The 13203-nt window shown below is 33.7% G+C and overlaps 1 protein-coding gene and 1 long non-coding RNA gene across 12 annotated transcripts in view; one reads left to right on the top strand and one right to left on the bottom strand.

Annotated features, from left to right (window-relative positions):
• The window catches only part of LRRC9 (leucine rich repeat containing 9), a 115251-nt gene extending 102155 nt beyond the window's left edge, over positions 1-13096 (top strand). For 3 of the 6 annotated variants that reach the window (XM_082734955.1, XM_082734957.1, XM_082734954.1), the window contains 4 exons: positions 4868-5008; positions 7364-7508; positions 10737-10905; positions 11708-13096. In XM_082734955.1, the coding sequence (XP_082591081.1) occupies positions 4868-5008; positions 7364-7508; positions 10737-10905; positions 11708-11747 (495 nt within the window). In that variant the 3' untranslated portion in view covers positions 11748-13096. Of the gene's footprint in view, positions 1-4867; positions 5009-7363; positions 7509-10736; positions 10906-11261; positions 11455-11707 lie in introns of those variants that run through there. The other 3 variants (XR_014312863.1, XR_014312864.1, XM_082734956.1) reach the window with 2 other exon arrangements.
• LOC309866914 overlaps positions 1-13203 on the bottom strand; it is a 135428-nt gene that overhangs the window by 97984 nt on the left and 24241 nt on the right. For all 6 annotated transcript variants that reach the window (XR_014312876.1, XR_014312877.1, XR_014312878.1 and 3 more), the window contains one exon: positions 7122-7181. This is a non-coding gene — a long non-coding RNA (uncharacterized lncRNA). The remainder of the gene's footprint in view (positions 1-7121; positions 7182-13203) is intronic.

Raw genomic sequence — 13203 nt, 5'->3', positions numbered from 1 at the left:
GTTGGCTGTATATATGTCTTCTTGGGAAAAATGTCTATTTGCCCTCTTTTAATTACATTATTCATTTATGGGGTGTTGAGTTTTATAAATTCCTTATAAATTTTGGATACTTATCCTTTATCAGATATATCACTTGCAAATATCTTCTTCCATCCAGTAGATTATCTTTTAGTTTTGTTGATTGTTTCGTTTGGCTGTGCAGAAGCTATTCAATTTAATGGGGTCCCAATAGTTTATTTTTGCTTTTCTTTTCCTCATTTCAGGAAACCTATCTAGAAAGAAGTTGTTATGGCTGATGTCAAAGAATTAATGCCCTGTATTCTCTCTAGGATCTTTATTGTTTCCCCTTTTTTGTTTAGGTCTTTAATCCATTTTGAATTTATTTTTGTGTATTGTGTAAGAAAGTGGCTTTCATTCTATTGCATGTAGATATCCAGTTTTCTCAACAACATTTGTTGAAGAGACTATCTTTTTCCCATTGGGTATTCTCTCCCACTTTATTGAAGATTAATTGACCATATAATTTTGGGTTCATTTGGGTTTTCTATTCTGTTCCACTGATCTATGTGTCTTTTTTTTGTGCCAATACTACACTGTTTTGATGACTACAGCTTTGTAATATAACTTAAAGTCCAGAATTGTGATGCCTCCAGCTTTGCTATTTTTTTTTTTCAAGATTGGTTTGGCTATTCAGGGTCTTTTGTGGTTTCATACAAATTTTAGGATTGTTTGTTCTATCTCTGTGAAAAATGCTCTTGGTATTTTTATAGGGATTGTATTAAATGTATATATTGATTTGCGTACTACAGACATTTTAAGAGGCAAAGAAGGGTACTATGTAATAATAAAGGGGACAATCCAACAAGATATAACAATTGTAAATATTTATGCTCCCAACATAGGAAGACCCAAGTACATAAAACAACTAAAAACAAATATAAAGGAACTAACTGATAATAACAAAATAATAGTAGGGGAATTTAACACCCCACTTACATCAATGGACAGATCATCAAAGCAGAAAATCAATAAGGAAACAATGGTTTTGAATGACACACTGGACCAGATGGACTCCACAGATATATATACAGACCATTTCATCCTAAAGCAACAGAATACACTGTCTTCTCAAATGCACATGGAACATTCTCTAGAATAGATCACATACTGGGTCACAAATCAGGTCTCAACCAATACCAATAGATTGGGATCACTCCCTGCATATTTTTGGACCATACTGCTTTGAAACTAGAACTCAATCACAAGAGGAAATTTGGAAGGAACTCAAATACGTAAGAGGTTAAAGGGCATCCTACCAAATAATGAATGGGTCAACCAGGAAATTAAGAAGGATTTGTAAAGGTCATGGAAACAAGTGAAAATGAAAACCCAACTGTTCAAAACCTTTGGGATGCAGCAAAGGTGGCCCTAAGAGTGAAGTACATAGCAATACAAGACTTTCTCAAGAAGTGACAAAAGTCTCAAATACGCAACCTGACCATATACCTAAAGTAGCTGGAGAAAGAATAGCAAATAAACTCTAAACCAAGCAGGAGATGAGAAATAATAAAGATTAGAGCAGAAATCAATAAAATAGAAACCCAAAGAACAGATAAATAGAACAGATAAATGAAACTAGAACCTGATTCTTTGAAAGAATTAATAAGATCGATAAACCCCTATCCAGACTTTCAAAAAGGGCAAGGACCCAAATTAATAAAATCATGAATGAAAGAGGAGAGATCACACCCAACACCAAAGAAATACAAACAATTATAAGAACACATTATGAGCAACTATATACCAACAAATTAGGTAATCTGGAAGATAATGGATGCATTCCTAGAGATGTATAAAACTGAAACAGGAAGAAATAGAAAACCTGAACAGACCCATAACCAACAAGGAAATTGAAGTAGTCATCAAAAATCTCCCAACAAACAAGTCCAGGGCCAGATGGCTTCCCAGGGAAATTTACCAAACATTTAAAGAATTAATACCTATTCTTCTGAAGCAGTTTAAAAAAAAAAAAAGAAAGAAAGAAAGAAAAGAAATGGAAGGAAAACTTCCAAACTTGTTCTATGAAGCCAGCATTACTTTGATCCCCAAACCAGACAAAACCCACCAAAAATGAGAATTACAGACCAATATCCATGATGAGGATGGATGCCCAAATTCTCACAAAGATACTACAAATGGGATCCATAGTACATTAAAAGAACTATTCACCACAACCAAGTGGGATTTATTCCTGTGCTGCAGGGGTGGTTCAACATTCACAAATCAATCAATGTGATACAGCACATTCATAAAAAAAAGGACAAGAACCATACAATCCTCTCCATTGATGTAGAAAAAGCATTTGACAAAATACAGCATCCTTTCTTGATTAAAACTCTTCACAGTGTAGGGGTAAAGTGAACATACCCCAAATCATAAAAACCACCTACAAAAAGCCCACAGCAAATATCATTCTCAATGGGGAGAAACTGAGAGCTTTTCCCTAAGGTTAGGAACACAACAGGCATGCCTACTCTCACCACTATTGTTTAACATAGTACTTACAAGCCCTAGCTTCAGCAATCAGACAACAAAAAGAAATAAAAAGCTTTTGAATTGGCAAAGAAGTCAATCTCTCCCTCTTCACAGATGACATGATACTTTATGTGGAAAACCCAAAAGATTCCACACCAAAATTTACTAGACCTCACACAGGAATTCAGCAAAGTGGCAGGATATAAAATCAATGCACAGAAATCAGTTACATTTCTATACACTAACAATGAGATAGAAGAAAGAGCAATTAAGGAATTTATCCCATTTACTATTGTACTAAAAACCATAAGACACCTCGGAATAAACCTAACCAAAGAGGTAAAGGATCTGTACTCTAAAAACTACAGAACACTTATGAAAGAAATTGAGGAAAACTCCATGTTTATGGATTAGAAGAATAAACACTTTTAAAATGCCTATGCCACCTAGAGCAGTCTACACATTCAAAGCAATCCTTATCAAAATATCATCAACATTTTTCACAGAGCTGGAACAAAGAATCCTAAAATTTGTATGGAACAGAAAAGACCCTGAATAGCCAGATGAATGTTGAAAAATAAAACCAAACCTGGTTTGATGGACTTTAAGCTCTATTGCAAAGCTGTAATTATCAAGACAGTATGGTACTGGCACAAAAACAGACACATAGATCAGTGAGACACAATAGAGAACCCAGAAATGGACCCTCAATTCGATGGTCAACTAATCTTTGATAAAGCAGGAAAGAATATCCAATGGAAAAAGGACAGTCTCTTCAACAAATGGCTCTGGGGAAATAGGACAGCCACATGCTGAAGAATGAAACTGGACCAATTTCTTAAATCATACACAAAGATAAACTCAAAATGGATGAAAGACCTAAATGTGAGATAGGAATCCATCAAAATCCTAGAGGAGAACACAGGCAGCAACCTTTGTGATCTCAGCCACACCAAATCCTTGCTAGACATGTCCCCAAAGGCAAGGGAAACAAACTATTGGGACTTCATCAAGATAAAAAGCTGCTGCTTTTTACCTACAGAATTGGAAAAGATACTTAAAAATGATGTATCAGATAAGGGACTAGTATCCAAAGGCTATAAAGAACTTGTCCAACTCAACACCCCCCTAAAAACAAAGAATCCAGTCAAAAAATGGGCAGAAAACATGAATAGACATTTCTTCAAAGACATACAAATGCCCAGCAGACACATGAAAAAATGGTCCACATCACTTGGCATCAGGGAAATACAAATCAAAACCACGATATCACCTCACACCAGTCAGAATGGCTAAAATTAATAAGACAGAAAGCAACAAACGTTGGTGAGGATGTGGAGAAGGGGGAACTCTTTTACACTGTTGGTGGGAATGCAAGCTGGTACAGTCACTCTGGAAAATAATATGGAGGTTTCTCAAGACGTTAAAAATAGAGCTTCCCTGACCTGGCAATTGTACTACTGGATATTTACCCCAAAGATACAATGTAGTGATCTGAAGGGGCACCTGCACCTCAATGTTTATACCAGCAATGTCCACAATAGCCAAAGGGTGGAAAGAGATGAGATGTTCTGATGGATGGATAAAGATGAATGGATAAAGAAGAGGCAATGTGTGTGTTTGTGTGTGTTTGTGTATGTATGTGTGTGTATGTATATATTCTGTGTATATATGTACACAATGGAATATTACTCATCCATCAGCAAGGATAGAAATCTTACCATTTTCATCAACATGGATGGAACTGGAGGGTATTTCGGTAAGTGAGATAAGTCTATCAGAGAGAATCAATTATCTTATGGTTTCACTCATATGAGGAATATAAGACACAGTGCAGAGGACCATAGGGGAAGGGAGGGAAAACTGAATGGGAAGAAATCAGCAAGGGAGACAAACCATTAGAGACTCTTAACTATGGAAAAGAAACTGAGGGTTGCCGGAGGGGAGGAGGAAGGGGTTGGGGTAACTGGGTGATGGGTAGTAAGGAAGTCACGTGATATGATGAGCATTGGGTGTATATACATCTGATGAATTAATGAACTCTACCTCTGTAATTAATGATATACTATATATTGGCTAATTCGATTTAAATTAAAAATAATAATAAGAAGAAACCAAAAACTAAATTTAAGAAGTTTGAATCTGCATTTAGTATAATAGGGAATTGAGAAAACTTTCAAAAAGGGAGCTCATATTTGTACTGTCTATTATAACGAATTAGCTATTATCTGTCATTTTTACTACCTGTGTTAAATTTCCTTCTCCATAAAAATGATTCTTTGAAATAAATGTTTTCTTAAAGTAATAAGTTGTTATGTGTAACTTTATTCAGATTTGCAGAAAAACATTACATCGCCACATGCTCATATTTCGGCTGCCTAACTTACAGATGTTGGATGGAATTCCAGTGAATTCAGATGATAGAGCTAAAGCTGAATTTCACTTCTCTGAATTCCAAGCAAAGAAAACTTCGGTAATACTTCTATTATTTATACTTTTCCTTTTAAAATACACAATTATTAGTAAATTAAAACCAACATACCAGGTAAATCTGGGCTATGATGTTTTTGTAGCCTATTTTAGTATCTATTCTAGTGATTACTATCAAAAGCACCTTGATCTGGTGAATAGAGCACATCTACACACATAAATTCCAGGGAAGCTCCTTTTTTCCAATAATTTAATTCGACATTAAGAAAATTATTTAAAATCTGTGTGCCTCTTGCTGAATATCTGAGATAATGCTAGAGGGTAAGAATCTGTAACATTTCACTTCTATAAACCGAAACTAAATCTTTCAGTTTAGCAGCTAGGAAGGGAAGGAAGGAATTCTGACCTCAACTCTCCAGACTATGCAGTTCATCTAACAAGGGAGATGTGAGCTGCTTTCCTTATTGGCCAGAAAAAATTGCACCTCTTACCTACAAACTCTAAAAAGTTATCTGACCATGACATGAAAGAGATTAGAGACAGAAGCCGCAAAAGCTTATCATTAGGAAATTCTGTCCTTAACCACAAGGATTCTTCATGGCCATCCTCCACAAAGACTAAACACAGAAAAGCTAAGGCTTTTTGAACAACATAGTAGTAACCTTATTAGAGCCGTGCCTTTGCAAGGTTTGAGAAAGAAAAGGCTGGAGGCAGGGGAACCAATTAAGAGGCTTTTAGAATAACCCAAGAGGGAGATTATGAAGACCTAAACTGGGGTAGGGCAGTAAGAAGGTAAGTGAACCTCTAATGTAAGTGAAAGCCAGTGAGCAAGGACATCAGTCAGTGAACAAAGATTACTTTTAAAATGCATACTGAAGAAAAAAGAGGTGAGACTACTACTATAGATGCTTTCACCCAACACAGTGGATACCCAACACTCTCCATCCCTTCTGTAAAACAAATTGATTCCCAGAGCACACTGGACATTTGACACTATACATATTCAAATTTTAGTTGAGAATTAAGCTAAGTTAGTATTTCACTAACAGGTTTGCTTCTTGGCTAGTCTTTTCTATTTTTCATACAGTAAATTTGGATTTTTCCCATTACTATACTATGATATGATAATGTGTCTTGAGTGAATCTAGACACATATTCTTGCCTTTTGAATCAGTGCCTTATATAAGAACTTAATTATTTTTCTAATTATTCTATTTGTAAGCATTTTATTAAAAATTATTTTTTAGCTCATCTGTACAGGGTTAATAAAGGGGATATTTTGAAGTCTATATTTTAGAGCAATCTATTTTAAGATTCAATAATAATGCTTATTTTCATGGCTAGGACAAAACTGAGCCATTATTTCCTTTAGCTGTACAGGAGACACAAAAACAGAAACCTTTTCAAGTTTATCAGTTCAGTATAATTTATTTTTCTTTCAATTACTGCTGTTCTTTCTTTTTTAACAGCAAGTAAAGAGGGAATAAATGAACTCTAAAGTTGTCCTTTAAACAAGAACATTTTGGTGCTTTGGTTTCAGAAAAAAGTTAGTTGGACAACATTCTAGATTAGTAACGGGAAGAAATTCCTACAAAGGAATTAGTTAGGGAATTTGGGACTGACCAGATTTAGTAAAAGGCTTGATACTTTAGTGCCCATTACAAAGCTGCATTCTTGGTAACACTGAAAGAGAGAAATCGATCATTTTATACAAATGGCAAAAGCCTGTATCTCTAAATAAGTTGAATATATTCCAAATTCAGTATATTCATATTTTTAAAAGTATAAACAAGGTCAGTTTTAATTAAGACAGAGCAAGCATAAACTTCTAGGGAAACCAAGAGTCTCCAACCTAAAATACTTCCCTCCTGTTTGCTGACTCCTGAAATTCTTTTAAAAGCCTCTTAATCCTCAACTAACTTAAAATGTAAACACTGTTTAGAGAGTTAGCACATTCATTAAAAGTGATTATTATAAGATGCTTTCCTTAGTCCCCATTTATTTAGTTGTTTGTTTTTGAAAAACTAATTAACTGCAAGGCACTTGATGAGGTAATGTGAGGAATATAAAGATGTGGAAGGTATGACTCTAGAAACTCCCGCTCAGTAAAAAAGAAACAAAGGGGGTAAAGCTTAATTCTCATTTTCTGCACTTACCTTGTTAAGATCCTTTGGAAGGGAGAAGTGCCATCACGCTATTAATGAGTTCAATGCAGTCTGAAAAGATAAAACAAAAGGTTCTGAGGGAGGTTAAGCATTCAAAAGACTTCTACAGTTTAGATATAACTCCTCACTTAAAGAATTTTAGATTATCAAATGGAGCTTATGGTAAGAACTAAATCTGTTGATCTGAGTTTGGGAGGTGAGTTGTTCTTAACTGTTTTTCTTTTATTATGCAGTGTATTCCTGTTACCAGTTCTCCAATGGATGGTGGGTCATTTGGCCAAGTGAAAGCTCCTCCCATAAAGATAACAAATGTAATTCTGCCTGGTGCATTTAACCATTACCTGGGTTCCGACTTCACTTTAACTCCTGAAGTAGAAGGTATTTTGACAGAGTTTCAAAGTAAATGTAAAAAAAAACAAACAAAACACTTCATTTGAAACCAAAATCTCACTCTGACTTCTAATATGACTTAAAATTGTATTTTTAAATTTACATTTCCTATAATTGCATGTTTGTTCAATATTTTTTAGAGTTAAAAGTATTATTTTATTTAGATGTTACTTGTACATAATCTATAGTAACAGATACAAACAGATAAAAGTTGTTTAACAGGAGGTGTGGTTTTTTAAAATACCACTTTAAATTTAATTTACAACAGCATTGGTAATACCGCAAGGTGACAGATACTCTGATTTATAAAACAAAAATTACTTGCTACTCTGGCTAATACATTCCCAGTAGTTTTTAATGGATTAAAATGTATCATGCGTTCCAGCTGCAAATTATTACAAAACTTTCACAACCTAGCCGCTTGGTGGCTCAGAAAAGATTTTGGTATTCTAAAATCTACTGAAATAACAATGTTATTTACTATCACTAAAGAAAACATAAGTGTGCCAAATCTCATGGTTTGGGGTTAACAATGGAAAACTAAACCACATTATGTTTGTGTAGCTAATATGTGGTACCAAGTCACCTTCTCATCCCTCTGCCTAATCTATGATATGAGAAAAAAGCTTGTATGAAAGTAATCTAAAATGCACATGGAGTGGGGGCTGAGGGTAATTTAAAATAACCTTAAAATATATAACCACTACTTTAAAATGTAAAATCCATAGATATGAAATGTGTTTTTAAATGTTTTTCTCCATTCATTTTGGTAAATAATTTTTGAAAATGAAAACTAAAAATTCAAAATACTCACTTTTCCCTTTTCATGTAATAGCACAGTATAAAAAGTCTGGATTTAATTTTAGAGTAAATCAAATTTCCTGAGAAAAATACTGCAAAAATAATCTAAATTGAATTTTAGTTCTTTTCCATTTGTTTAAAGGCCACGCAACACATTAGTGCAAAAGCGTTCACGTCAGAAGATCAAGTCAAAAATAACTTGTTGATTAAACTACAGGAAGACAACAAATAATTAATAGGCTTGGGAATATTTGTGAATAAAATGCCAGTAATTCTATTGTAGTAAGATATAAATAGAAGAAATCCTGATATGGATAGTAGCTTTCATCTTGAACCAGAAGGGACGTTAAAAAACAAGGAAGTGTTACCAAATAGAAGTTCTAGAATTATACAAGTAATTCCTAGTCAAAGAGTAACAATAAAAACAAAATACTTTAATGGAGATAAAATCAGACTACAAATGGTAAAAGTCCCAAGAATAATGTTAACAAAGTAGGCCTTTCTGCAAAAAAGAAAAGGAGGAGAAATCAAAGTCCATTAGTAACCATCACTTATATTCAATAAAATTATGGTGACTGTCTCCAAGAAATGGAAACTCAGAAGCATGTGTCCAAACAGCCAGAACAGTTGAAAAGTCTCAGGTAACCTGATAGGAGAAGCATGGTCTCAGGAAGGGGAGGCAGACATTAGGCTTTTCAAAGTTTAAAAACCTATGTGACTAAAAACCGGTGATGGGCTTTATCCAATGACAGTCCACAAGCCAAATCAGTGTCCACTAGTGGACACATGCACATGATTTGGGGGCACTGCTCAAGTTCTCAGGAGGACTCATTAACAAAAGTCCATGGTCCTGCTTAGACAACTACAATGAACCAGACAACTCTGTCTTGAGCTAAAGACACCTTCATCATGACTGGGAGTCACAAATAACTGCCATCCGTTTGAAATGCTATACGTAGGTAAGAATTCCTAGTAAGTGAAATAGCTTAGTGTATTTGTGGAGTCATATCTGTAATCAAAGCCTGGGAACATTTATTGATTCTGAACAAGCAGTTACCCTTCATCCAAAAATTACAAGAGCAAAGCTGCCATCCTTGGTTTGTTCAAGTTTCATGTGGTCATTCTGACTTTAGAGTCTCTAGTATTCTGGGGTTTTGCTGAACCACTGATACGCTGTAAGTAAACATTTGCTCATGTGAACTTTGTGATACTTGCACAATTATTTCCTGAATTATTTACTTTCAAAGCTTTTGTTTGACTTTATGTATTTCATAGCATATGAAACCAATTCATTACTATGTCCTGCTAAAAGTAGAATGTCAAAGGTTTAAAAATATTTGTGACAACAGATTCTTGGGTACAAAGAGAAGATCAGACTTTATCCTTGAAACCACAAATAAACCATGAAGCTAAAACTAGAGAAGAGTTTCAAGAGGTAGAGCTCTCTAGAGCAAGTACATTAAAAGGACAAGGTATGGAAAGGATTCCTTCTATTATACACATTTTAATTCAGGCTTAGATTAAACCTAGGCCCATATTCCAGATCTTCGCTGGTTATCTTTTTGGTAAATCTGGGGATAGCTACTCCTCTGAGGGCTCACATCTTCCCTTCCTTATAACATCCCACTTTGCATGGGGCCACTGTTGGACAATAAAATTGAACATCACGGTAATTATAGAATGATCTAAGAACCTACTAAAAATAGTAGAGTGCTCTGTGTGATTATTTTTAAAGGAAACTCAGGTAAAAGAAACCCAAAATAACTTGATTTGTTAAGAGGTTATTTTTTAACTTATTTTTCATACTTCTACATATGTATGGCATTAAGATTTTAGTTACAGTGAGAATTTTTATGCTTTTATAGATATAAACTGTCAGTAAAACTGGACATCGCAAATTATTAGCCTCCTTAGCAGTACAATGTTATTTATCTTCAGGAATGTCATCAATATCTTTCCTTTTTTTTTTTTTTTTTGGTAGTAGTTCAACCTTGGATTCATCTCCATCATTTCCTTCTCAGATTATCTGTCTTCAGAATTTGTTGTGTGACTATTGTTTAGGGTTTTCTTGAAAAGTCCTATACTCTTGTCTCCTATTTTTGGAATATGTTGCCACAATTTTTATTCTGAAAATTATGGTCATCTTACCTCTACATTTATTATAGCACACAGCTCTAGCTATTTATATTTTTAAAAAATTACCAAGAAACAATCAAGTAGATTCACTAACTCAGAGAAATTTAAGCAGTATTAAGTGCTAGAAATCCTATTCCAATTTTATATTTTTATTTAAAATGTTTTAATTCATGTTATGAAATATGTATAGCACACATTCAGTTGAAGGGCAACAAGACTTATTACTTAATTCATTTTATTACTTAGTACTTCTCATTGTTTCACAATTCTTAATTTCAGACAAAAAAAACAAGAATGCAGGCATTCTGACAAATAATCCTCGGAGCATCCATGCAGAAATAGCTTTTCGGCAACTCAGAGGAATCAATCTCTCTCCGTCTCTTTTATCACATCAGAGTATGGCATCTCCAACTGCACAAATGTACCAGAGCAACCCAGATGAGGGAAGGTAAAACTATTGTTTTAATATAATTTCTCATCATTAAAAAAATCCCCAAATTTGCTAGTCATGTATAAAAATGGGAAATATTGTTATATATTTGTTATTTATTTACTGAGAGCTGGAAAAAACTGTCAGATAGCATAAGGTTGCTTCTTCCACATTCACCAAACTTTCCCAAAGTCCTGTGTAGAAATGGCTGTCAAGGTAGAATAGTTCTTATTTAATGCTTATATGAGGGAACACTGAAATAAACACATAATTTCACTCTCCCAAGTCCCTTCTCATTAAATATGCAAAGCAGTTCACTTATATATATATATTTTCTTTTTTTTTTTTTATTTCACTTATATTTTGAACAACAGATATATTCAATTCTGAAAGCACAAAGACTAAGAATTTTGTAAATTCTTCAAGCCTCTCTTCTGGTCTGGACCCAAGCCCTAGAGGCCAACTCAGTGCATAAGAACCTGTTACTTCTCATTAAGAATCCAGTCTGTTGCTCAACAGCTGTCCACCTAGATTTCCAGTTACTACCTGTCTCCCGGTTGTTTTGTAGCCAAGGTCCAATTCATCTTTTAATGACCTCAGCAACACATCTAGTGTAGACCTGCTGACTTCCCTGCTAAGTCTTCAGGATAACCTGGTTTTTAGATGTCCAAGAATAGGGTCATTCTCTAGTTACTGTCTTTTTGAAATTGAACACATATAAAATACAGAAATTATTTACTGCAGAATTACCTTAAATTAGCTGATCCATTAAGAAGATAAGTCATAATTATTTGACTCATAAATATTTTATTTCTGACAGAATTCCTGGCAGCCACTTTCCCAGATCAAATCGAATGTAACTGCCTAGAGAAATGAATATACGCACCAAGAAACCTATTTCTGTTTAGCAGTTGTACAAAAACTAGCAGGCAGTGTCAGTGAAAAAAATACCAAAGACAATCATGTTACTTATTTTACTGAAGCATTTCAGTTCCATATGAAGATAATCTCTATCACCCTGGTTGAATTTTATTTAATATCACCTCTCTTAAACTTTCATTATGGTTATCTTACTTATTCATTTGAATTTCTGTATTAGAAAAACCATGAACCATTATATCATATAATTTGAAAAGATAGAAGTGACATAAAACAAAGTCCAGAGAATCAAATATTTAATCCTGGTATTGGAAGCATTTAGTTACAAAATCTAATTAATGGCCTGTCATGTGAAGACACTAAGAAAAGGTAATTCTAGTAAATAAGCATATCTTATTTGTTGAATATTTACTTATTTGGAGTTAACTAAAACTAAGCATTCATTTCTTATCAAACACAACTATTACTAAAGCAAGTTGACCTTTGCTCATTGAACTACAAATTACTTTTTTAGGACTATTATTGGGCTTAAACCGGATCTTCCGTCTTGTTTAGAAATGCAAATTATGGGCATCAGTAGTACTTCCTAAAGGTGGCTAACTGTCAGTGCAACCAGGCATTCATGCTCTAAGAATAAAAAAGTACTATTTCAAATAAAAAATTTGTTAACTGTACCCATATTAATATGATTTTATAAACAATTTTAAGCTAAAAAGAACACATGTTCAAATTGAGTGGACATGTGTAAATTTGAAACCTTTAATTATATTTCACTGGAATAATTTTTCTAAAATATTATGCTGTATAGTCCTAGGACAGATCACAAATAAATCAAACATGGTTTTGAATTTCATTGTTTTATTAAATACAGTGCTTTAAATTAATGACTAACTTGCCAACCATATTTTAATAAAAGTGGGCTCTGATTCATGAGCCCATTTTCCAAGTATTTGTTCTACATTGCATGTAGTTTTCATACTATTTTAGATGTTCCTTATATGAAAATAAAGTTTTACTAAAATATTTGTAGTTTATAATGTATCTGGAAATAGACTTAAAGATATTTTGGAAACTAATTCCACTGTGTATGCAACAACTTGTATCCTTTTTTCTTTAAATGCTATATGTTTGTGATGTAATCATGTAATATTTAAAATTTCAAACCTAATACAGATTGATTTTATACTTCTTAATGTGTGGTTTTTAAACAACTATTACTCTTAGGTGAAAATAAGATCCTTTGTTTAAAAAAAAAAAACTATGCAGTTCTTAAGATGTCCAGAAGATGTCTTTGTTGCCCTTTAGTTTTGACAACTGCTTTCCTCACAGTGCCCTGATGAGTGTCTGCTCTTCTCTATTAGTAACTTGGTATTACCGACTTTTTTTCTTAGATGATTTTGTGTAAATTAAACACTGAATATCTGTTGCTTTTGTAAT

Source organism: Mustela nivalis, assembly GCF_964662115.1.
Source record: "Mustela nivalis genome assembly, chromosome: 6".
Taxonomy (NCBI): Eukaryota; Metazoa; Chordata; class Mammalia; order Carnivora; family Mustelidae; genus Mustela; species Mustela nivalis.
Note: the sequence above shows the minus strand (reverse complement) of the source record. Positions and strands in the feature narration are given on the sequence as shown.